Source organism: Eptatretus burgeri, chromosome 10 (assembly GCF_056783735.1).
Source record: "Eptatretus burgeri isolate ZD-2024b chromosome 10, Ebu_testis_v1, whole genome shotgun sequence".
Lineage (NCBI taxonomy): Eukaryota > Metazoa > Chordata > Myxini > Myxiniformes > Myxinidae > Eptatretus > Eptatretus burgeri.
Window position 1 is genome coordinate 89,890,101 of NC_140970.1, and position 25,848 is coordinate 89,915,948.

The 25,848-nt window shown below is 43.0% G+C and overlaps 2 protein-coding genes and 1 long non-coding RNA gene across 8 annotated transcripts in view; 1 reads left to right on the forward strand and 2 right to left on the reverse strand.

The window, feature by feature from the left end:
• LOC147019079 (uncharacterized) overlaps nt 1-4,705 on the reverse strand; it is a 29,643-nt gene extending 24,938 nt beyond the window's left edge. The window contains exon 1 of the mRNA XM_085899908.1: nt 910-4,705. The gene's annotated coding sequence lies outside the window, so the exon portion shown is untranslated. The remainder of the gene's footprint in view (nt 1-909) is intronic.
• Nucleotides 4,706-4,854: 149 nt separating this feature from the next.
• Nucleotides 4,855-25,165, reverse strand: GPS2 (G protein pathway suppressor 2). Of its 5 annotated transcripts, none has more exons than XM_085899316.1 (13): nt 24,996-25,088; nt 24,643-24,690; nt 23,132-23,239; nt 22,582-22,691; nt 16,952-17,070; nt 15,890-15,966; nt 15,379-15,461; nt 14,692-14,854; nt 14,226-14,330; nt 10,942-11,021; nt 6,562-6,654; nt 6,321-6,425; nt 4,855-5,676 (listed from the first exon to the last, which is right to left on the reverse strand). In XM_085899316.1, the coding sequence occupies exons 3-13, from the start codon at nt 23,223-23,225 to the stop codon at nt 5,593-5,595; spliced, it is 1,113 nt and encodes a 370-aa protein (XP_085755442.1). In that variant the 5' UTR covers nt 23,226-23,239; nt 24,643-24,690; nt 24,996-25,088; the 3' UTR covers nt 4,855-5,592. The 5 variants fall into 5 exon arrangements, with proteins under 5 accessions (XP_085755442.1, XP_085755443.1, XP_085755441.1 ...); XM_085899317.1 differs by having other exon boundaries at nt 24,643-24,696; nt 24,995-25,047; XM_085899315.1 differs by lacking the exon at nt 24,643-24,690 and having other exon boundaries at nt 15,379-15,443; nt 24,996-25,165.
• LOC147019081 (uncharacterized) lies at nt 6,654-10,818 on the forward strand. 2 transcript variants are annotated; one of them, XR_015062629.1, is made up of 2 exons: nt 6,654-7,704; nt 9,587-10,818. It is a non-coding gene; the product is annotated as an uncharacterized LOC147019081 (long non-coding RNA). The 2 variants fall into 2 exon arrangements; XR_015062628.1 differs by having other exon boundaries at nt 9,636-10,818.
• Nucleotides 25,166-25,848: the final 683 nt, after the last annotated feature.

Consider the following 25,848-nt stretch of genomic DNA (forward strand, 5'->3'; position numbering starts at 1 on the left):
ACCTTCCGTTTAGTGGTACTTGGGCAAAATTTTACACTGTCTTGAGCAATCAAACTCGCTGTGCGATCTCGTAGTGGAGTAACAGCAAGATTCAGATAAAATGGCAGCACCGGGTGATGCAACGATAGCTAACTTCACCCAAAAGATGTTTGTCAAAGTGCATATTTTATTATCGAATATCGTTCCAAAATCGTGAGTTTCTCCGAGAAGAGTTGGCAGAAGGTTCAGCTCTGGACTGTTCTGTTTGAGGTGTTTTATAAAATCTTTGGAATGACTTGGCCGGAATTTGAACCACTGACCTACCAGTTCCGGAGCGGACGCTCGAACCATTACGCCTTTAAGTCTGGTTCTTGGATGATATCCAAGATTTTTCTGCTGGGCTGTGTTGCAGAGCATTTGTTGAAATTCATTAAGAAATAAGGGGAGCAGTTTGTAGAAAACTCAATGGAGGTGAAAAGAAGCCATGTACTAGATCAGCAGACAAAAAGCACAATGTGAGATTTGGCGAGAGCTTCTGTACGACATCGTCATTGTCGAAATTTATGGCATCGTCAAGAAATGCTAAAAAGGGTAATGCAACATTGGAAGGATCACAACCACAAAGTGGTTCGTATTTTCGAAACTAATGGCAAATGGTGTTAAGCTGCTCTTTTGAGTGGTTATTTAATAAATCTTTTGACTTGAAAGTTACAAGTGGGCTGTGGATGTTGGGGGGGAAACAAGCCGATAAAAATAGAAGTTTCCTGTCAATTCCTCTACACAAAAGGTGTAATTAAATTTCACACAACCACAGGTAAAGATATTTATCAAGTGTGTAGATGTAAACACAGGAGCTTGGGGTTGGTTCAACTGGCTGAGCTCCATTATAATCTGGTGATTTGCAGGCTGGTGCTGAGATGGTGTACTGACCTTCGAGTTGCACACCTTTGAAAGCTTTCTCAGTTCGATTCCCAGCCTTAATATGATTATGGTGCTTTACAGTCCTGTTCGACTCGTAGTGCAGTCTTGTTTGACTCGTCGTTCCCATCTGAGCTCAGTGCTGTGAAATAAGCAGACACAAACGCAGGAAGGCACCTGAGCACAATTCGGGAGCTAAGAGACATTGAGAGAGGCAAGTAGGTAAAAGCAAACCGGTTTTGGAAGAAATTTGGCAGAACCTAGATGTCAATGGCTGTTATTATACGAGTACGCTTGGGGGTGAGCTACCACGAATCTAATATCTAATCTCAAGCACGACCAAAAAACCCCGCTAATCTGAACATGTTTTATAAAACAACACGGAAAGTGAAAGGATGCGTTTCCACACGCACGAGCATGTCTCGGATTGACAGAACAAGCGACATGATTTTGGATTGGACTTTTGTGTGTGACTGATATAATTTGGGATTTTTTTTTTGAACTGTGGACTGCATTGCAGCAAGAAAATGTGTGAAAAATAAACACCCAACAAAAACAAATGTTTAAGAGTTCAATGAGTCAGCAGTGCATCTGGAGTCATGCAAGGCATGTAATAAAGATAACACAGGGGGAAAACTTATGAAAAACAAAAAGTCTGGGACATTCCTTTGTTTGCATAAAACCAAGCTGTGACAATGTAGACTTATTGAGGCTCAGATGTGTCTTTATCTCTGTCTCTCTCTCTCTCTTGCATGCTTTGAAAGGCCCACATATAAAACGTCACTTTGTTAATGTTTCCCACAGTGGTTAAGCCTCCCTCTCAATTTTTTTCTATTGACAAAGATAGAAGACTGGAGTCCTCATTTCCTCCACGCAAGCGAAGTGAAAGGTGGGGTTAAGCAATTGGTTCACTTTTATCTGTCTGTCCTGTCTAAAAATGTCAGTTTATCATCCAGGAACAACTTAATTTCAATTGAATGTTATGTTTTGATCACGAGTTGTAGTTTTACCGTACTTTGGCTTTGAATTTGTCTCGATCGTACATGCATGGAGAAAACTGAGATAATCTTATTACTCCATCTGCCTATCTCGCAGTCAAACAAAATAGAAAATCATTCCAAACAGGAAACTTAGTGTTTTTAAGGATGTCATAAAGGACACAAACAACAGGCACGAATAACTAGAGAACATGTTAAACAAGAGCGAGAATTGCTGTCATGTCCCCTATCGATGTAATATTTTCTAAATCCAAAAAGGGCATAATTGTGAAAAATTGACGAAACTCAGACTTGCTCTGCAACTTATCATCATAAAGCCATGTACCAAGTTTCAGTTGAATACGTTATAGGGTATGGAAAAAAAAAAGTCTGAAAAACCACAGATTGGACAGATGGAGAGAAAACCTAGAGTTCCCTTCGGTGAAACCAGTTGGGGACGAATAAGGTGGTGTATAAAACACAGCATCACAGGTGGTAAACTTCCAGATTTTTCTTTTTCTACACCTTTAAAATCTATTTTACTTAAATTAAATTACATACTTGAACACTGGAGAACACAAATCGCCTATTGGCACTTTCAAAAATCCTTCCGTTCAACAGTACATAGCCATGTTAAATAAGGTGGTGTATAAGACTGCAACAACGGTGCTAAACTTTCAGATTTTTTTTTAATATGACCTTTAAAATAATTGTTATTTTATTTGAATTACATACTTCAACACTGCGTGGGGTAAAGTGTTCTATGACCTCTCCAGTAAATATTACTTTTCCTTTATCAGGGGAATGTCATCCCCCATCCCTTTCCACGATCTTTTCTACCCCTATTAACTCCACCAAACCCAACCCTCGTTCAACGTCGGGGTTAGGCTCCTGGAAACGGCATGTTCGGCAAAACCATGTTCTGCAAGGTTAAGACCTTATGAAATAAATGGGAATAGTGGAACATATGGACAAATATTTTATGTTTTATTTGTTAATAAAAATCTCAGAAGGAATACCTGTCCATATAAAAACAAATTTGAAGGGTGGGGGATGAATTTTTTGACACCGGGGGTCATGGTCACCTGTGGGCATGTCACGACACGAAAGGTTTGCATTTGAAGATGCCAGACGCATTTCTACAAAAAAGAAGTGCAAGATGATCCTTGAAAGACTTGAACCTGTGTGTTGCCTTCTGCTCCTTGGGGATGTACCTCCTCGTACCCATTTTCTTGTAAAAAAAAAAAGAAGCTCCGTTTCATCAGCATTGAATACATGTTCAGAGGCACAGCCTTTTTCTGTTATAAACTGCCAGAAGTTGGGCATGAGTGAATGCTGCATATTGTGGACTCGTTCACATGACATGGCCGACCGACGTTACACTAACCCTGCCACACAATTAGTCTAAAATGATGATTCTCTCTGCTAATGTCACAACCTTATGGGATTTCTTCACTCCACGACCACTGGGAGATGCTAGATGTTTCCTTGTCATTATGTATTTAAGGGTACAGTATACCACTGAATAAAGTTGAGTTAAATAAATCTTCTGGGCACAAGCTCACTCGACTGCGGTGCTATGCAGACCCAAAACAGCACGGGTGGTAGAAGATGACGGAAGACGTCACTTCTGAGGATGACCACAGCACCACCTTCAAGTCTGCGTTTTATCAAGTTTTATGCGTGTTCGAGAAATAAGCGTCGCATTTATTCCCACACGGGTAAACTAATCCATGTTGGACGAGGGTTCACTTTACTTGAAAGTTACTGTGTTCTCCTCCTCCCCCTTTCCACATTTAATTACTTTGTCATTGTGTCTAATGTAGCCCCATGACATCACTGTCAGTTTGGTGTATTTCTCCTCCCTGTTACCGCACTCTTCAATGACCCTCAATCTTGTAAAGAAAAAAAAATGTCTGTGTCAACTCATATAGATGGAAAGTCAATTCACACATCATATATGGCATGCCCGCATCTGAAAGTACTCCAGTCGGTCGAAGCTAATCCATATCCTGCATAAGCCACCAGCATAGACGGAAGGAGATGGTATTCAGGGTAGAAAAGGGAAGGGAAGGTCACGAAACTTCCTTTGTAACATGGACATGGGCCCTCAAAACTAAATTTGAACTGTATGCAATCCTTCTGAAATGACAATCCCAGCCAAAAAAAACTAATGGCACTCAGTGTAACGCATACCTCCATCAGGCTGAATAGTTTACGTTTAGTATCCAACTGATAGGCTGGACCTGGATCTGAACCCAAACCAAAATCCAATTGGCTTCTCATCACCTAGCCAACTCATCCACAACTTTTTGAGATATCGTCATGGTGAAGAATTTGGCCCCATCTCTCAATGGGTGAAGAATCACTTAAAAATTGTTTCCAGATCTTCACCGAAATCGAATCGATCCATACTTGTCACACACCCAACCTGTCCACCAAATTTCATCCAAATCCGGCCACAACCTTTTGAGATATCGTGCACACAAACAACCAGACAGACAAGGGTGAAAACACAACCTCCATCCATCGTAGATGGAGGAGGTCATAACAAGGTGGCGATTTCATAACTGCTGGGATTTACACCTGTGGTCAGAAATCCAACTGTTGGTACAGGTGGTCATTGCTGTACAAACTCTTAAAGACATGTACGCATGATCTACTGTAAGCATCAAATTACTGACATTCTTGTTTCAACACACATTCATTTAGTCTGGCATTTTCTGCTTTCAGATTTCTTAATTTGAAAATAATAAAGTTCTCAGTTTCTTTCAGCCTTGTAAAAAAAAAAAATGTAAATAAATAAACCACAATTATTTTATCACGAGCGTCGATAGAAATTTGATGAAAAATCTTATCAGATCTCATGAGAAATGCTAGCAAGAGAAACTTTATACCCACAACCCTGGGAGGGGAATAAAAACTACTCACAAAAGCACACAAAGACAAAACTATTTAGTCGACCAGCACAAACAGTACGTACGTATAATGATCTTTATGTCCCTTCTAAAGGATGTCATCATGCTAATTCAGCAACAAGTATACAACATATATCAGAACATCATTTTGTTACAAGGTTAAAAAAAATAAATGAAATGAACCCTCATAGACAAACTTTGAAAAACAACAGCTCGGGATAATTTCAAACGGCTAAAAACAAATTAAAATTCAACAAAACAAAGTTTCCGTAAGAGCAAAAATTCGATCTTAAAGGTCATTTTATGATTCTGTGCAGATTATTGTGAATATCAGACGAAGCCAGACATAGAATTATTTCATCTTCCCCCCCCCCCCAAATGGAGATTCACCAGCAGAAGCTCTCGTTTCTACTGACGAGGTGCTAACGGACTGGAAATTATCAGAATGAAGCAAGGGTGGTCATCAATACCATTCATACTCATATACAGTATGAACAAACAAAAACACATAACCTATTTTTTGGATACTTTTCCCATCTGAGACCTTGTCTATGTTGCCGACAGCTCGGTACACGAGAATTATTCTCACGGTCATTTGTGGGACATTCTTTAAAAAAACAAGCAAACAAAAAAAAAACCAATAGGGTTTTCACGATCTAAATGAGGAAACGAGGATATTGAATAGCACGATATTAAGTGCATTTGTCATGAGCTGAAGCATGGCCGACACGAAGGAGGTCATTTGTTCAACGGCGCAGACGGCGTACGATTGGAGGAGCACCACTTTGGGTCTCAGAGAGTTACTTGTAGTACTGATGTGGTTGCTGATGTTGGATGTAGCGATGCCTTGTGGGTTGTTGCCCACCCTGCTGGAAGCCAGTTCTCTGTGTGCCAAGGGGAATAGTAAGGTTATGAGTGGGTGTGTAAAAGGGAAGAGAGAAAACAATGGAGTCTCATTAAGACACCGTAAGCATTTTAACTTGTGCTTTGTTTCCATGTGCGTGTCATGCTGAGAGGCACACGTTCATGTGAAGCTTTAGTGCAGGTACAAGGTAGTTCTGGGACCAAGGTGGTCTGTATGACACAAACAGTCATTTCAGGCTTGCCCACTTTTATCACTGGAAAGATGCAGACCTTTTCCTGAAGATTATTGGGATATTTATCAACAACAAGCCACAAAAACAGCTGGCTCTGAAACAAAAAAGGTTAGATACGTGGAAGAATGGAGAATTCAAAATTACTGGATTTGTATCTTAAAGCCACATCCTTGGAAGAAGCAACCGATATCACCACTCCTTCCCAACCTTTTGAGAAACCACCACTTATCATCTTTCTGCCCCGAATATTGCTTGTCCCATTCTATACCCAAATTAAAGAATAGGTATCCAAGAGGTTCTGCAATCATCAATATCAACAATGATGATTGAGATGAAGGCTGACATTCAAGATTTCGGAAATTGTTTATGGGTTGTATGTTAGGAATGTGCAGAACATTACAGTGGTAAAGGTATTTCTTGTCATGTGTTACCTGGTGGGTTGTGGGTGCTGGTGAGGTATGCTGGGAAGCTGTTCCATGTGGGAAGGCATTTGGTGAGGTGGGACGGGTCTGGTGAGGGTAAGGTACCATGGCTGTCTGCAGGAATAAGAGTTGATGTATGAAAAGGGGATGTGGAAATTGGTTGGCTTGTGAAAGGTGGGGAGCATAAGAAGGAAAAAGGAAGGGCAGAAGAAGAGGGTGGGGCACAATGAAGAAACACGTGAGGTCTGACCTTACTAGCCTGCAAAGGCACGTGCAACTGTGTGGGCTGCAGAAGCTGCTGGCCAGCATGGATAGACTGTGCATGTAGTGGGTGCAGTGGTGTCTGGAACGTGGACAACAAAACGCTATAAAATTTCTTCCATCACAACTGAAGTAATCATGACACACTACTAATCATCAAGAAAAATGAGTGCTCAAATTAGAACAAAAAAGCTGAACAAGGCAAAACAAACTCAGCTCATCTCGAGTGCAGACTACACATACACCGTTTGCAGGGTCGGTTCAACCACTAGGCAAACTAGGCCTATAAAGCGGCAAAAAATGAATGAAAAATCGAGACAAGAAATTACATTAAATAAACAAGCAAACTGTCGATGTGTTTTTCCTTTAATACGAACTGTAAACAGCCAGCTTCACAAACCAGGCAAACCCCCTCTCCCCTCACCCCACATGTGTATGCCAGAAGTATGACTCATGATCGTGCGTTGAAGAACCGTGAACGTCACCTGAAAAAGACTGGTAGGGTGCCATTACAACATCGTGAGCTCTGTGAACGCCACCTCAGCTTGGCAATCTTTAACTCCGTTGAGCAAATCCAGCATTAACCTCACACAGGCATCGAGTGTGGATCAGGTAAAATGGTTCTCCCTCTGCTTTGTCTTGTAATTTCTACTTTGTCCTCCCTCCTCCGATCTTTACTATCTGTTTTACGGACCGCGTTGATTGTGGTAACCTTGTTAACCAATGCAACATTTCGTCTTCTGGTTCATTATGTTTGTACCATATCCTGATGCTGTGTGGACTGTGCTCCCCCGGTGATGGACCTCTGGTAACATGTATTTGTTGCTGTGTTTGGGAAGGGGAGTAACTGCTGAAATATATCTGTCCGGGTTCTTCCCGACATCTTTGTTCTTTTCACACTTCTTTCTACTTTTTCACATTTTTCTTGATTTTTCTTTTCTTTCATATCTTTCACTCTTTATTTCTCTCTGTTTATCTGTCTGTCTAGGAGAAGTGAATTATTGCAGAAAGTTTTCTGTAAGGCTCACTTGACTGTGCCTGGATAGGTTTGAGGGTTGTGCAGAAGTGGCTAAAACCCGAATCCTATCCAGGTTCTACCTGATGACTCCATCTTTGCTCTTTGCTCATTCAGGTTCGTTTAAATGACTCCAATGCAGTATTTGGTCTTCTGTTTGATTCAGCCGATCCAGACATTGGGAAGGTGACAGGGTGGTGTAATTGTATTGTTTCCTCTCCCAGCGAAGGTGGATGGAGGTTATGTTTTCACCCCTGTGTGGCTGTTTCTTTGTCTGGCTAGCTGTCAGCAGGATATCTCAAAGTTATGAACAGATTCTGATGAAACTTGGTGGACAGGTTGAGTGTGTGACAAGGACGAATTCATTCGATTTTGGTGAAGGTCCGGATCTGGGTACTTGAATTTTAAGTGATTCTTCACCATTGAGAGAGGGAGCCAAAAATGATAAATAGCACGATAAGAACAGTTTTAAAACGTTATGGAGGAGTTATGACGAAACTTGGTGAATGACTGAGGCCAGTAGGTGACGAGAACAAGCCGATTAGATTTTGGTTCTAGTCTGGAAGCAGATCCAGCCCATCAGTGGAATATGAAAGGTAAACTCTGTTCAGGCTGGCGGAGGTAAGTGCTCAACCGAATGCCATTTCAGTGGAATTACTGGAACACTATGCAACTAGAAGGGCACTTGGCAGAGCGCATACCTCCGCCACACAATGCTTGATCCACAAGAAAATGTCGGGCCAAATACATTTTTGAGATATCATGCTATATATCAGTTTTGGCCCTATATCTCAATGGTGAAGAATCACTTAAAAAATTAAAACATTCTCGTAACCGGATCTGGATTTGGATCGTCACAAAAATAAAATCAATTCTACCTTGTCATACACCCAACATGTACACCAAGTTTCGTCCGAACCCGTCCACAACTTTTTGAGATATCGTGCAACATATCACATGTGCAACAGATCACTGTCTACTTTTTTTTTTGCCCCATCAATGGTGAAAAATCACTTTAAAAATTCTAGTCGCCGGATCTGGATCTTCACCAAAATCTAATCAGTTTGTCATTGTCACACACCGAACCTGTCCACAACTTTTTGAGATATCCTATTCACAGACAAAAAAGTAGACAGACAGACAAACCTTTGGCCTATGTTGACCTTTTGACCTCAAAAACAATAGGCTCCTTGCTTATGACGAACTCCCAGGTGGTGAAGTTTCGTGAAGATCGGTTTAAAATTGTGACCGATAAACATACAAACTGACCTATAGACATACAAACGATTTTCAAACAAACAAGCAGATCGACAGAATAACGCACAAGACCAACCAATATACTTGAAAAATCTTCAATTTTCGCAAGTCACAAACAAACAAGAAAAAGGCGTCGTGCAGAGTAAGATACTTGCAAAATCCACTCCCCTCTCCAAAGGTTGCCATGGATACATCAAATTATCCATTTCATTGAGATGAAAATTGACAATCTTAATCAAAGCTCAGGTCAGTCAGATAAAAATTGGTTTTAGAAGTTTGACCTTTTGATCTCAAAAATAGTTGGTTTCTCAATTTAGTGACGCAATGTGCAAATCCTGTTCAAATTTCAAATCGAACGGATGAAAAATGACGATTTTAGAAACTTCGACCTCAAGATGACCTTTAACCTCAAAATCAACAGGCTTCTCAGTTCAGACTACCTCTGCAACTTGGTAAAGTTTCATGACAATTGGTTTAGAATTGCCTCCTTTAGGCGACTGACAAACAGACAGACAGAATAACAAAATCGACTGACCAATATACTTGAAAAATCTTCGATTTTGCAAGTAACAAACAAACAAACAGACAGGCAGGGGTGAAAACATAACTTCTTTCCAACTTCAGTGGCAGAGGTAATGAAAACGGTATGCAAAAAATTTGGTTCATAATGATGTTGCCAAGTGTTACCTGGTTGGAACGGCTTTCTGTGACCTCGTACAACGTGTTTACGTGTATTTCTCAGCTTCAACGCATCATTGCGAAGTTCTAACGCCATGTGCCTATTCTTGCAGTGAAACCATCGAGTGAAACAAGATGGAAATGCCTTAATGAATGCCTTGAAACCTCTTCACTATCAGCGAGGTGATGTCGATGATGCACCAATTGAAATGATAGATGACACGACCCAAATCGGATCATCGAAGCAATACCTCATGAGTAGATGCACAAGCGCTTGAAAAAGGCATGTCTAGTTTTGAACTTGTAGTTGCTCTTGTTGTGTGGTATGACATCCTCCGAGATCATTACGACCAGCAAACAACTTCAGGAGAAGAAATTTGACAAACATAATGCCATTCAGAAACTGAGAGAAACCAAGACGTTTGTCAACTAACTGTTGGAGTGACGAAGGCTTTGTTTGAGAAAACAATGTTACCTGCTGAGGAGTTGGAGATACCGGCACACTTTCAACCAGATCTAGTCCATATTAGGAGAAACAGGAAGCAGTTCACTTATGAGCATATTCAGAACCCAAAGGAAAAATTAAAAGTGAACTTCTTTTTTGCAATCCTTGACAGCAATACAATCATCGGTTGAAGAACGAGTCACGCAGATGCATCAAATTAAGTTGGCTTCCTCTATGACGTTCATAGTTTACAGAGTAGAACATCAAAGTAAATGATGGACCATTGCTTGAAGCCAGAGCAAGCTTTACAACAGATGGACTCCCAAAGATATTGATGCTTCAGTGAATTACCAGCCATTGCAAGACGAGTATCAAAGTGGGCACGACCACAAGATGTTTTGAACTTAGTTTGCAAAGATAATCTCACGGATAATGTCCCCAACACATTTATTGTTCTTCGCATCCTCTTGACCCTCACTGTTTCTGTGGCCAGTTTCTGTGGCCTCACAGGTGAGCGAAGCTTTTCCAAGCTTAAGTTGATCAAAACATACATCCGTTCACCAATGATGCAACAAACACTTGTTGGGATATCCACCTCGTCAATAGAAATGAAATTGAACAAAACATTCACCTGAAGGAACTTGTTTCTATATTTGATAAACTCGAAAAATTCTAAATGTTAATGATCAACTTGGTTGCAGTGACACAAAGTATGACATCATGTGATCCATTTTACACATTATAATGTACATTTGTTTGAGTACATGTCCTGTGAAAAGTGCAGAACAATGAGAAAATACAATCAGCATCAGATTCACCTTTTTCATGTAAAATAAATCTGTAATTATAAATGCAGTGGTTTTATTTATTCGAATGCACAATATTAATTTCCATGGGATGGTGGGGGGGTCAAAAGGCACCGAATACCCTTGCACCGGCTCAGTCTGTTTGCACAACAGGATGATAGAGCATACCGTATCAGAGAAGCCGGATTGCTGGTTTGCGTGTTCGAGCTGTTTCTGGAGGGGCATGCTTGATGAAAGATATGCCGTACCTGCGCACCGTTAAAAGAAAGCTTACTACAATGTCGAAGAAAAGGAAATAATAAACAAAAAAAACTTATTTATTTCCAATGGTGTCTTTTGTGGAAATCTCACATGTCCATTCACAAACTTGGAGTTTATGCATCAGTAGTCTCAGCAATCAATATGGCCATGAAAGTAAGCAACAAACGTTTTAAATTGCTGTTTTGATTTAAAGACATCATGAGCCAAAAACAAACTTGTTGGCATCATGGATGGAGCGTCTGATCTGGAGTCTGGGAGGTCGGCGGTTCTAACCCGTCCGAGTCAAACTAAAAACTTAAAATGGTACGTGCTGCTTCCTTGCTTGATGCTCAGCGTTTAAAAAGGATAGAACACAGACAAGCAACCAGAAATTGGCAATACCAACACAGGCTTTGATGGGCCTAGTGGCCTCCTCCTCCTGCATCAAAGTTCCTTGTAAGGGAACTTGAATTATTATAGCCAGAAAAAAGGTTGCAAAACAGATTACAACAAAAAAAATTGTGTTTTTTTTTTGGGTTCATTTGTGTTTTTCGAAACAGTCATCTAAGGCTGTTGGAGGAGCATGGACATGTAATAATGTGTATGACAAGGACATGAGACAATCTAATTTTTTTAATTAGCTCGGTATCGTGTGCATCCTGCGGCTGCTGGTTGCATCATTCTCTGGGGGCGTGGCTGTGCCACTGATGCAGTGCCCTCTATTACCAGTACATTGGGAATCATTTTGTTGATCTCGAATAGAATGACAAGCTGACGGAACCCCACCCGGTGGTAATTCACCAGCTGACAGGGGCTCAAACTCAAGAACCCAAGATCTTAAGCAAGCCACCTTAACCGTTAGGCCAACAGCTGACTTACTTTTAAAATTAAAACAATAGATGATACAAGCACAACGAGAATTGCACTCAGAAGAGCGCATACCTCCGTCAAGCTGAACACTGAACAGTTTGCTTTTTGTATCCCGATAGGCCAGATCTGCAGATATACATCCGTACCTGAACCAAGATCTAATCGGCTTATCACCACCTACCCAACTCATCCAAGTTTTGTCATAATCCGCACACAACTTTTTGAAATATCGTGCTCCATATCGTTTTTGCCCTATGTCTCAAAAGAAAATCAGAACTATCCCTAGTCTACAAGGCCTTTGTCTGTAGCCCTGTGGAGTACTGCTCTCCTCTATGGGCTGGCATCCCAGCATCCTGATCATTGTGCCCCTTCTGAATTTGACTTGAACCATGCCCCTGTTTATTTGAAGCTATGGATCTGCCATTCGTTAAGATGAATGGTCCACTGAAAATGTCTAAGTTTTCACGAGTGGACTGTTAAAAACACATACATGTACGACTTTAAAAAGGTTAATGTGAAATTCATTGATTACAAAAAGAGCCGGTGAGAGAGTATTTTCAAACTCCTGAAAAATTGCTGCATACTAAAAAGGTGACAATTTAGTACCCTAAAGCTTACAGCATCCCCACAAAGTAAAAATTTGGGAAGATTGCCATTGAGGGAAAACACATGGTAAAGGCATTTTGTGAGGCTGCTCAGGATTTGTGCTCGGTGGTATCTTTCTTTCATCAAGAGTGGTATTGTTACGAATCTGGCAGCCATGAGCATTCAACATTCAGGTCCCCATAGCTCAGTTATTTCGATAAGTAAATGTGGATAGATAGCTCCCTTTCCCCTATGTCTAATGGGAATCAAGTGTACATGCGCTGCGAAGTTATTTTATAGATAGGATTTTTACACTTATGACAACGCCAACAACACTGCTCGTGGCATTGTCCGTGCTGTTCATGCGCTCACCAAGCGTTTCGTTCTGGCCTGGCACCAAATGAGGGTATGCGTCATTTTTCAGCCAATGGGTGCAGAGCGGGCTCCAAGAGAAGCAAAGCCTCTTCGGGGGCGGGGAATAGAGACGCTCCGATACGCCCCCCGACCAATCATGGAGAGACGACGGATTTCCCCGGCGAATGAGGTGTGCGGAGGGGTGAGACACGTCCCCCTCCCCGCCCCCCGATTCCAGGGAGGGAAGAAATAGGCGGGATAGCACGGTTAGCTGGTTCTTCTGGACTCGTCCTGTCGCTGGCTTCTGGTCTCGTCCTGTCGCTGGCTTCTGGTCTCGTCCTGTCGCTGGCTTCTGGTCTCGTCCTGTCGCTGGCTTCTGGTCTCGTCCTGTCGCTGGCTTCTGGTCTCGTCCTGTCGCTGGTTCTGGTCTCGTCGCGTGCAGGAGCGTGCGGGAGCCCGACGCTGCCCTCCGTACCATACCCGGTGCTTGCAGCGGCATCGAGTTACGGGTTCAAGTCCTGCCGATCTAGGACGTCGAAGACTGCACGAGGCGGGAAGGTCCGAGATAGCTCTGGTTACCAGCTCATCTTCCCTCGAGCTGGGAACCTTCAATAAAGGCCGCGGCCATCACTTCTTGTGGGTGTTTGTTAATGTGTGTGTGTGTGTCTGTGGGCCCAGTCTATAAGTAGGAATTGTTAAGTGCTCTTCGCTTGTACATGATTGCATTGTTTAGTCGGTTTAACTCTGCCCTTTTGTGCTTCCCTCGTTCCCCCGATTATTGTTAATAAATACCCCTATTGTTGAATGTTTCAGCTCGTCTTTGTCCTTTCCTTCATTGGTTTAGCACGGTGCATGATTAAAAAGGCCGTTGCTGCCATAGTCGTGCATTTGGACCGACGGGACCTCGGTAACCATCCGCTCGGGTCGAGCACGGTAACGGCTCGTCCCATTCGAGCTCCGTCGAGGGTGTGAATTCCTCGGTAGCTCGCCACGTGGGCCTCTAGGTATTTTGAAGTTTGGCAAATAACCCTGTCCCACATGGTTGAATTATTGATGATTCACGGTCCTGTAAGGGACCCGTGCCTTTCGGAGTTCTCCGAGAAGCACGATCTAGATTCCGGGTGTTCGGTGGAGCCGACTCCACTACTCCACCTCGCGGTCGTGCTCGCCGCCGACACCTGGCTCCACAACAGTATTTGTTTCAGTGCCGTGTCACTTTATTTACGGGTGGGTCCAGCGTAAATTGAACACTTTACTTTCACCCTATATGGTCTACAACCACCAAGATGGCCTCATGAGGATGTGTGATTGAGTCTCCAGTGGGGTATCGGGTCTCTGGGTGCTTGGTCCCATAGCAGTGCATATCATTTTGTCAAATATGGAAGTGCCAATGGTTTTTTCACCGTCGTGTGTACCAGGTTGAGGTGCAAATTGCCCATGAACACTGTAGACCGGCTGCTGGTGTGAGACGAATGGCGGGAAGGCTTGGAAAGCAGAGGAAGCAGCAGCTGTTGAGAGAAGGGTCAAGAAAAATGAGAGAAAAAAAAGAACAAAAACCAAGTCTAAATGAAAAACCACACCAGTGTCCGAAGGAAGCGGTGCAGTATGGCATTTTTATATGAAATGGGCAAAGCGTAGAAACGAAAGAAACATGGTGGGTTAGAAAGGTTGTTCTCAATTTTTGACGAACAGATGGATGGAAGGACATACCGAATATTGAAGCGGCTGCACCGCTTCAAAATCTGTAGCTCAGCAACCAACCACATCACTATCTTGTGATTGAGAGATAACCAGCATACTGCATGAAAAGAAAAAATAGAAAGGAATGGCGGATGGTGAATTTTGTTACATGTGGGAGAGCCTCGTTACCCCGAATAGGCTGGTTCGCTGTCGGGTAGGCCTGTGTCTGTTGACTTTGTGTGAAGACTCGTTGGGTTTGGCTGCTACTGTAGGCATGTCCAGCCTGGCTCGTTGGAAAGGCACTTGGGTCAGCCTGGGCACTGGGAAACCCAGATGAGGCATAGGCCCGTGCCTGTGGGAATGACAGAGCACTGTGGTGAAAAAATAAATAAATAAATGGTAGATTATGATTACGATGATACAGGCTTGCAAAACCTTCACTCAGCTCATTAGGTCAATCAAAGCTAAAAGCTCATGCATGACCCATGACCCAAAAGATCCAAGAAAGAAGGAAGGTGGGGGGGGGAGTGTAAAATAAAAAATATATTTTTAAACAGTGACCTTCCTGTACCTTTTTAAACAGTCAACAGTGATTTTGGCTGATGAAGGATGTTGTACATATATCATGTGTAAGACAAAGACATCAGGAGGCATTAAAGCTCTCACATACATTCCATGGACATTCAAAAACAATGGACGATTCACCAAAATAAATGGGATTTGAATCTGTCATTTCAGCATCATAATCCACATTCTCAAGAGGGTGTGGATAATCACCATAATCCACAAAAATAAGGAGGGGTGTTAAAAAAAAAAAATTCTAAAATACAAAAATTAGAAACAGAAAAAAACAACAACAAGGAAACAGGTCAATACCGGGATGGCAGTCGGGCTGTACAGCTGACTCTTGGGCCGGTCACCCAGAAGGCCATGTGAGCGTCCTGTGGCAATATGGCTTCCTATAAGATTACAAAAAGGTGTATTTACAACAGGCTCATGCTCGTAACACCGTACTTTCGTTGCTTACATCAGTTGTGTACGACGTTAATAATTCCGGTGCCAATTAATAATAATAATTCCGGTGACAATTAAAATACCCTCTCCTTTACCACATATCTACTGCACACACCCTTTTATTTTTCAATTGGTGAGTTTACAATGATCTAAAGCTCGTCGCGGAACTTGTACATAAATCACGTGCAGGAGGAAGACGTTGCTGAACACCAGTGTACTTTTACAGGAAATAAAAGGACATTAGCAGACTTGGTACATGAGATTTGAACCCGGGCTTCCTGTATTATAAGTCACGCGTTCAGATGAGAGCACAAAACAAGCCGAGTTCCACACAAACCAGTTTCTAAGTGGGTTCTTCTTGCACGTCCCTTACCGTGCACAATGAGGTGGGAGCTTGGATGCATTTGCAAGCTGGAGGCATAAGGCTGCTGACTCAAAGCAGCAAGCTCGCTGAAATGTACATACCGATACAAATATGCAAATCAAATTAATGTCAGCGCTCCCAAACCAACATGAAATTGGACTACGATGGAAAAAAAACCCCCAAAAAGATGCATCACTGAAAGAAGCTCATCCTTATCTCACTTTACAAAAAAGGTTCAAAATAGAGTACAAGAAACAAAAATTGGAATACCAAGCATGCCAATGTAAGTGATAGTTGGATAAAGCTGGCCTGTCTGGTGTGCTTCTAGCTTTGGCTTAATGATGCTTCTCTAATCACCTCGCTTTTGCAAGAGGGAACTGATGGAGTTGGCACACTGCAGGCCCGCTGCCAGACAGTTACAAGCCCAAACTCTGCTGTTGCATTCAGGGAGGCTGCCTCATGAGCTGGTGCATGTATAATCGAATGTCCTCCTCTTCTAGTTCACTACGAGAAGGCGTTCCTCGATCTGGATTTCAGAGGTCGTATCTGAAGCCACTGCATTGTGTTGCTGGCTTGTGATATGGTGTCTGCAGTTTGGGTTGGGATCCTTCATCCTGCATTCACCCATCTCTTCTTAAAATATCTGTCTTAACTCTCCTCCTCTTTCTTCTTCTTCCTTTCTATTGTTAAAGGACATTCCAAATTATTACAGGCCTTTCCATTTTCCTGTCCATGTCTACTAATTTATTTTTAAAGTGACCTTCCTGTACCTTTTTAAACAGTCAACAGTAATCTTGGCTGATGAAGGATGTTGTACATATCGCATGTGTAAGACAAAGACATCAGGAGACATTAATGCTCTCACATACATTCCAAGGACATTCAAAAACAATCGATTATTCACCAAAGTAAACGGGATTTGAACCTGTCATTCCAGCATCATAAGCCATGTTCTCAAGAGGGGAATGTCTGCACAAACTAAGGTTCACAAGAAATCGGTTCGATCTGATCCCAATGATCCCATTATTATGGTAATGTTCGTCAGGTCGACGCTGCTCATTAATCACTCACTTTTGTTCTTTAATCTTTGCACGGCGCTTGTCCTCTTCATTGAGAACCTTTTTAAGCTGTAGGAACAGTTGATGTTTCTCCTGCTGCAGCGAAGCCAACTTTCCCTCCAACTTACAGATCTGTGGAGCAACAGGAAGCTTCAGCACCTGTAGAATATTTCAGCATCGCATAGCTTCATGTCTGACCCCTTTTCAATGCAATTCCTGGACTTCCACTTGAATCCTTTCATATTTCAGTAAATCAGGCCAGTGGGGATGATCATATTGTCTAAATCACAGTTGAGTAAACATTGTTAATTTTGTAGTTGCTAAACTTGATCGGACACCCGTGATTCTTAAATTGCCGACTTGCGCACAAATTATGGGCAGACAACATCTCGTCCCTTACCCACCTGGCGGTTTGTCGGTGTGGTTAGAATCCCATGACTGTGTGTGTGTATATATATATATATATATATATATATATATATATATATATATATATTTTTTTTTTTTTTGAACCACTCACTGACACACTCATGTAAATATTTTGCACTTTCTTGATGGTAAGAAAGCTGAAACTTTGTACACAAATGTAACTCAATGCCAAGATTGCAGGAAAAAAAGAAATATCACAAAACTGTCCGTAAACTAAAATATCTGTAAACGACGAACAGTGCAGCTCAGAGTGGATCACGTAACCAAAGACAATGGCACGTCACGTGATCTTTCACAGGCACGATCGCTCGTGGATCTTTCGAGGTTTTATGGTGGTACGATTTCAGAAGCGTCTGTGGGTTTTTGTAGTTTACTGACTGTACATTGGTAGGAAGTCAGAAACATTTATCATTTACAGAAGGTGTACAGTGGTATATGTTATCGTGCGTATTTTAAAGTATTTCTTGTTTACCTATAGTTGAACCTCTGTATAAGGCACACAGGTGAAAACAAACATTCAAAACAGGTTTTAGTCAATGCATATATTTACCCCGTATTCACCATCCATGTTACTAGAAACTGAGATATAAAGATCACTTTGTCCCTGTAAGTTGAGCGCAAATGTAAGGCCCAAGATTAGAAAATCATCGAAATACTGGTGAGACTGCCAAAATTATCACAAACATTTAAAGAAAGAATTATTTTATTATTGCCTGCATTTTTGTGTCGCCCCGGTGGCGAAATACACCGTCGAGTAAGAAGGGCAGAGACACTGCTGGGTGAGGCATGCATCGACACCCCCCCCCCTTTGGAACACTCAGGGGAAGAGGCTCGGAGAGAACACACAACCAGGGTGCCTTATACAGAGTACAGAGGTTCGACTGTATAGGTAAACACGCAATACTTAAAATATGCACGATAACATTTACCACTGTGCAGCTTCTATATAAATGTTCCTGACTTCCTATCAATGTACACAATCAGTAAATGACAAAAACCTAGATACTTATCAAATCGTACCGCCACAAAACTGAGAAACACCTGCGAGTGATCGCACAAGATCACGTGACGTGCCATTGACTTTGGTCACGTGACGCGTGCACGCACGCACGCATGCAGCAATGCAACACTGGCCAGCATTTGTTTTTGGATATTTTTGTTGATTACAATTGTGTATAACTTGGACTAATTGGTGATTTTTTCCCCAGAATGGTGGCTTTGAGTTACATCAAAATGCAAAAATTCAGCTTTCTACCCCCCCCTCCCCCCCACCAGAGAGTACTGAACGTTTATATGAGTGTTCCTGCTGCTGCAGCACTTTCACGGCAGGAAATACACAATGGATGGTTTACCATTGCCTTCCCAACAGTAGAGCAATAATTTTTGCTATTTTGTACCATCAGAGGAAGAAAGAAAGAAGGAAAAAAAAACACAACAGCCGACTATTTTTAAAAGGTACTATAATACTCATTAACATTCACCAGCCAAGTAATAGCAGATAAGACAGCCTGCTAAACGTCCCCTCAAAAAGGATGTCAAGCTCGTTGATGCAACCTATTGCTGAAGGAACACCGGTCTGACACTTTATAGTCAGGTCAGTTTCCATTGGGATTTATATTTCTGGTTCCTCAACATGCAGACAAGTCCTGCCTGGTGCTTCCAAAACTAACAATTTGTGTTTATAAGGACAAAGGCTTTTCTCAACCAAATGTTGAGAGACATGCTAACTACCATGAAAAATAAGTTGAAACAACATTTTGGGCAGGAGTCCTTCTTCAAACCCACATGCTTTGAAGAAGGGCTCGTGGTGCCCATAGGATAGTGAACCATTGATGATGTGATGTCTTTACACGAGCAAACTAGAACGGCACTCGGTAGAGCACATACCAATGCCATGCTGAACAGTTTACGTTTTGTATCCCACTGACAGGCCAGATCTGCCTCCAGACTTGAACCAAAATCGAATCCAAGTTTCTCGTCACCAATCGAATGTTCTCGTCACCTAACCAACTCAGCCCCGAAGTTTTATTATAACTCGTCCACAACTTTCTGAAATATGCGATACGGTCTATCATTTGGCCGCTTCTCTCAATGGTGAAGAATCACTTGAAATTTTTTTTTAAACATTCTCCGATCCAGATCTTCACCAGAATTTAATCAATTCTTCCTTGTCCCATCCAACATGTCCAGTGTCCACCAAGTTTTGTCCAAATCTATAAATAACATTTTGAGATATCCTATTCACAGATAAACAAGCAAACGGGCAGACAGGGGGGGGGGGGGGTGAAAACATAACCTCCGTCCACTTTCGGTGGCGGAGGTAAAAGTTAGGTACAGCTTCACGCACTAATAGGGGAAGTGCACGAGTGCCATTTTGAATGCTGCATTGTGGGTTTGATAGTTCTCGATCACCATTGCTGCTGCTTTGCTCGGTTACGTGAAACAAGAATGTAAAATTGCACCCTGCATGCCTTCAGGTGATCATTTGCAATTCGTAACGGTGGCTTTGAATTCTTAGTCTCCTTGAATGCCAATTTGCATGGTGACTTCGAGAGAACGACCGGGGCACAGATCCCTGTCGAGCGCAAACAGACACCACACGAGAGGAGGAGGAGGAGGAGGAGGAGAAGGAGGAGAAGGAGAGGAAGAAGGAGGAGAAGAAGAAGGAGGAGAAGCAGGAAAATTAACAAAAAAATTTTTACAGAAACTTTCATTTCATTGACATTTCGGATTGACAATTCATTTTGGAAGAGGTTCTTCCCATTTGTGGGTAAATGGTGGTTAATCCCACTCATTATCCGAAGAGAGTTAAATATCTGGACCTGGGAAGATCATTGCATCACAATGCAATAGGATGGAGATAAAGATGGTATGACTTTTTATGATGGGTATAAAGCTACTAACTCATAAAGTATTTCAACTATTAAAATCCATCACACACTTTACGAGCGTGCCAGCCGTCCACAAAGAAACGGTTTATTTTTGCCCACACAAAACCTACTACCTTTTGGAACTGGCATCACAAAAAGACATCTACAGGTGTACAAAAGATCATGGTTTTGGATGGGGTAATGATCTGAGATGATGAGATCATTCTTCTTCTTTCATCTGCAGCACATGGCTGTGGGTCGCATCATTTGTTTGCTGGGAGCACAGCTGCTGTGCCACTAATTCAGTGCCGCCTGTACGCTCGAGTAGGAATTTGTAACTTGGCCACGGTGCCAGGGATAATTTGCCTACTCTTCACGAAGGACACCATGGGATCTTTAACGTCCACCGACTAATGCTGGCAGATGAGACACCCAGTTTAATGTCCATCCGAGGGACGGCACACACTGATGAATCACCTTGCACGCAATACACCAGGATGCTAGTTTATAGCTGGGTCAAGATTAAAACCAAAGCGAGACAGTTTTGAGGTGAGTGGTGTAACTCGAAGCTATCTTACCAGCCCAATTCCCCCTACTGAAAGATGAAAGAAAACGGATGTCAAACGATGGCGGCGCTGGCACCCAGAGTGCCCTGAAAAGTTATGCCATTTCCTGAAGTAAGACCGGTGTTGTCTGGTATCTCTGTCTGGATGTTTGTGCATCATTTGTGCGACAGCTCTTCCATGAGCCTTACACCCTGTAAAAAGAAAATTGAGATGAGAAGAGAATGTGGACGTATAGGGGGAAGAGGGGTGGGAGTGGATTCAAAATCGATTCATCTTTACCTCCGCCACCGAAGGTGAAAGAGGTTATGTTTTCACCACTTCCTGGTCTGATTGTTTGTTTGTGTGCAGGATATCTCAAAAAGTTGTGGACACGGTTTTTTTTGTATACCTTGTCGAGGCTCGTATGAGAGCTAACACACAATGCACAGCATGGGGGGCATGAGACAAGAAGGGCCGGAGTGGGAAGGACAAAACAGTGGGGAACAGAGACATGAGGAGATTTGTGGAAGGGAGAGGAATGGAGTGGGGAACACATGGTATCCAAGATGGACATTACAGGGACTTTCAGGAAGGAAAGCAGGGAATTTGAAGGAGGTGGGTTTGGGGTGGATTAACGGGGGTAGAAAACATCGAAAATTTGGATGGGAGAAGATAAGAGGTGGTGGTGAACAGCTGTTTTGAAGGCCTGGAGGGAAGAATGGGATTGAACAGAGTGAGGCAGTTTATTCCAAAAGTGGGGAAAAAGAGGAATGAAAAAGTGAAGGTGAGCAGTGATTCGTGATTTTGGTAGTTTTACCAGAAGGGGGTTGTTGGCGGTCCTTGAGCGCCCTGCGGAAATATGGTGGGGACAAATCGCAGACAGAGCAGGGGAGGCGAGACCGGAGAGAAGACGGTGGAAGACAGAAAGACCATCGATCTGCCTGCGGCGAGAAAGTGAGAGGCCCAAAGACTCAGACTCATCACGGGAGGTACCAATGATCCTAAATGCCTTGGTTTCCACAGCGTGAAGCCGAGAAAGGTGAGAGGCAGGAGCACCAGCTCAGAGGGGAGAGCAGTACTCCATTAGGCTGTGGACTAAAGCAAGCTTTGTATGTGGTCAGGAGCTCAGGTGGGCTGAGGAAGGACTTTGCACGACGGAGGATTCCCAATCGGCAACTGGCTTTGGAGGCGAGGTTGGAAATGTGGCTTTCCCAGGAAACATTATGGAAGATAGTGAGAACCAGAAGCTTGAATGAAAGGACTTCTTCCAGTTGATTGTTTGAGTGTGTCACGTTGGGCGTGTCACAAGGAAATATTGATTCAATTTTGGTGAAGATCCTGAATCCGGATCCGGATCTGATAATTTCTTAAGTGATTCTTCACCATTGAGAGATTGGGCTAAACCGATATATAGCACGATATCTCAAAAGGCTGTGGACGGATTTGGACGAAACTTGGTGGACACGTTGGGTGTGCAACAAGGAAGAATTGATTTGATTTTGCTGAAGATCCGAATCTGGATCTGGATACGATAATTATTTAATTTCCAAAGTGATTCTTCACCATTGAGAGATTGGGCCAAAAACGATATTGTAATGCATAGCATGATATTTGAAAAATGTATTGGGCCCGATATGTTCTCGTAGATTAGCCATTACGTGGTGCAGGTATACGCTCTACTGAATGCCCTTCTAGTTTTCAATGCAATCGAGTATGAAAGTGGCTCCTTATGGATGAGAAAGCAGAAGTAAGACAATACCACCGACAGCTGCTTTGACAACATCCAACATGCAATTCACCTGCTCACTTGTCTCTTCAAGCGACATCCGTTCTTCTTCCTCCTTCTTCTTCCTCCGTTGTTGCTCTTCCTTCAATTTCTGTTCCATTATCTTATCAGCCTCTTCCTCCTCTGTCAGCACACAGAATTCAGATGTAAAATGAAACATCAGGCCATGGGGCAGGGGGGGGGGGGGGGGACGGGGACGCCGAAAGGATGAAGGATTTTGAAATAAACCCAACTAAGCAACCAAGTAAATCAAAACAAGAAAATGATCCACTTATCCGCCGTGAGAGATTAAACGGTGTTGACGTTTTAGCCTTAACCTCCCATCGAGGGGAAAGAGAGGTTCTTCGCCATGGGGTAACGCCCAAAGTGTAAACTTTTCATCATTCACGGTGGATAAATCAATTTTTTTTTCTTATTATCTTGCTCTGTGTTCGAATTAGCAACTACATATTTAAACTACCAAGACTACCTAGTTGAAAATAACCGACAATTTTGAGGTTATTCTTGCATTCAGAACAAATCATAGCAGTGGGCAGGTATCGATCAGGGAAGGAAGAGCCCACCTTGGCGCTTGCGCTCGCGTTCCCTCATCACATGCTTGTGCAGAGCTACAGCCATCGTCTTTGTCATCTTTGGTCGCTCCAGCAGCGCTGGCATCCTTACCCCGGGCCCTGCTCGCACCGGAGGGAACACATGACATGGGTATGCATTTTAGCAACTGAAGTCACAGGTGTACGTGGCTACCTGCACAGAAATTACTGGCAAATGCTGGCAGACGGGACACCCAGTTTAATAGCCATCTGAGCACCGCCTGCAAAAACAACATGGTGACAGTTTATCCGTCGGATGGCCATCAAGTGTTTGCGTCAACTAGTGTGTTGAAGATCCCACGGTGTTTTGTTTTTTTCGTGACGAGTAAGGCAAGTTATCTCCAGCATCCTGAACAAAGCACAAATTCTTGAAACCGTCCCATCCATCACATCGGGACCATACTCTGTGCAGAGAGTTGGTGCTACCTAAGCAGTCTCTTCGGCTATTGGACACAATCCTGGATGGGTCGCCACACCGACACAGGAGGATACCAGCAAGCTGGCACTCATTTTGCCGACCTCAGAAGGATGACAGGCAGAGTCAACCCCACCTGGTGTAAATTTAGCAGCCAACAGGGCTTGAACTCAGGACCCTAGGATCCCAAGCCAGCCAATCTAACCACTAAGCCAACACCAGGCAAAGTCCTGTCCCGCTGGTTCGTGAAAGGCTTGGGTCAAAACCAACTCCACAAGGTAGAAACAATTCGAGCCATTCAAGTAGTCGTGGTGGATAAATTAACTTGTACCAATCCTTGGACAACGGATTAACCACTCACGCGCGCGCGCACACACACACACGCACGCACGCACACACGCACACACGCACACACGCACACGCACGCACACACAAACACACACGCGCACAGACACACACACACACACACACACACACACACACACACACACACGCGCGTGCACACACGCACAAACACACACACACGCGCACACACGCACAAACACAAACACACACACACACACACACACACGCGCGTGCACACACATACACACAAACAAACACACACACACACACACACACACACACACACACACACACACACACACACACGCGCACACACGCACACACACACACACACACACGCACAAACACACACACACACACGCGCACACAAACACACACACGCACGCACGCACGCACACACACACACACACACACACACACACACACACACACTCACACACACACGCGCACACACACGCGCACACACACACACGCACACACACACACACACACACACACACACACACACACACACACACACTCACACTGAAGGGTCAATTCAAACGGGGATCATCAATGTAAGCAGGTGTGAAGGGAGGTGTCATGGGGAGTTAGTTCCAGGGGAGAAGGGGGAAGGTGGTGTTTGTGAGCGAGGTAAGGGGTGTAATTCCTTGGAGTGGAGGAGGAAAGTCATCATCACCCTCAGGGTTAAGTGTTTCAGTGACACACACGGACCGATACGTACCGGCAATACCGGCGTCTCACGAAGCGTCTTTGTGGAAAAATCGTTCGTCTCGTCCATGCAAAAAAAAATAAAATAGAATATAACACACAAGACAAGGAAAAATGGATCACGCGAAACACGCAGATATTATAAGGTGAAGATTTAAAAAGAAAAACAACAAATCACAAATCAAGGAAACGCTGAGGCCTAGTCGGGCGCTCGCGACGGCTTTCCTGAGGCGAGTTGTTACGTTTCAGCAACTTTCCCTTTCTCGTTAACATTACTTCAGACGGATTTGTATCGCTTATTAAAACCTTTTTCTTAAAAAAAAAAACCAAAGAAAAAAAAAAAGGGATCGCTTTCAACAAATATACCTTTGAAAGATTCACTGACGTTTACGAAACAAAAAGGTCGATTGAAAAACGTCATTTCGGATGGAGAACACTTCGACGGTAATTCTTATTTTACAGGTTCTTCTTTTGTCAGGCTTTCGATGTCGAAGACGATTTTTAAAAAAGAATAATACGACCGGTTTAACTTGAGGCGTTGGGCAGTAACTAGCGCTTCACCTATACACCGCTCAATCACTTTAATCTTTTTTTTTTTTGTCCTTTCGGTGAATTTCTAGGTTTGTTACTTACATTGAAATACCGCACGCCGAACTTCATTATCCTCTGGTTAGGAAGACTGTGAAATAATTAATAGCTGTAAATAAATAAATAAAAAACGATTGCAGGAGTTCATCCTTCCTCAAACTCCTCTTTTGCTCCAACAAAGGAATAACACCCGAGAACGTCAGCTCCGAACTTCCACAGCGTTTTCACACAGGGAATTTGGACGTAGAAGGCCATTTGGCCCATCAAGCCTGCGCTACATCGATGGTCCAAATACACTGCACACCATTAATCCAATGCAACAGTTCATCAATTTAAAATTCACTCGGCAGGGGATGTGGGGGGTTATGTTGATGTTCATGTCAGGTCAGGTCATGTTCTGAATGATGCACGATCAGGAACATCATTCAGAACATTGTTTCTGGAGCACCCTGCGATATAGTGCAGTAGATAGTAGAAAATCGTGCAAATTATGATACAAGCATCAAATTTGCCATTTCTGTTCTGCAGGGCTTTCTGATCAAATCTTCCCGATTGGCCATTTGAAAATCCAGATTTTAAAAAATTTGAAACAAACAAAAAAATTCAAAAAAAATTGAAGTCACAGCTGGCT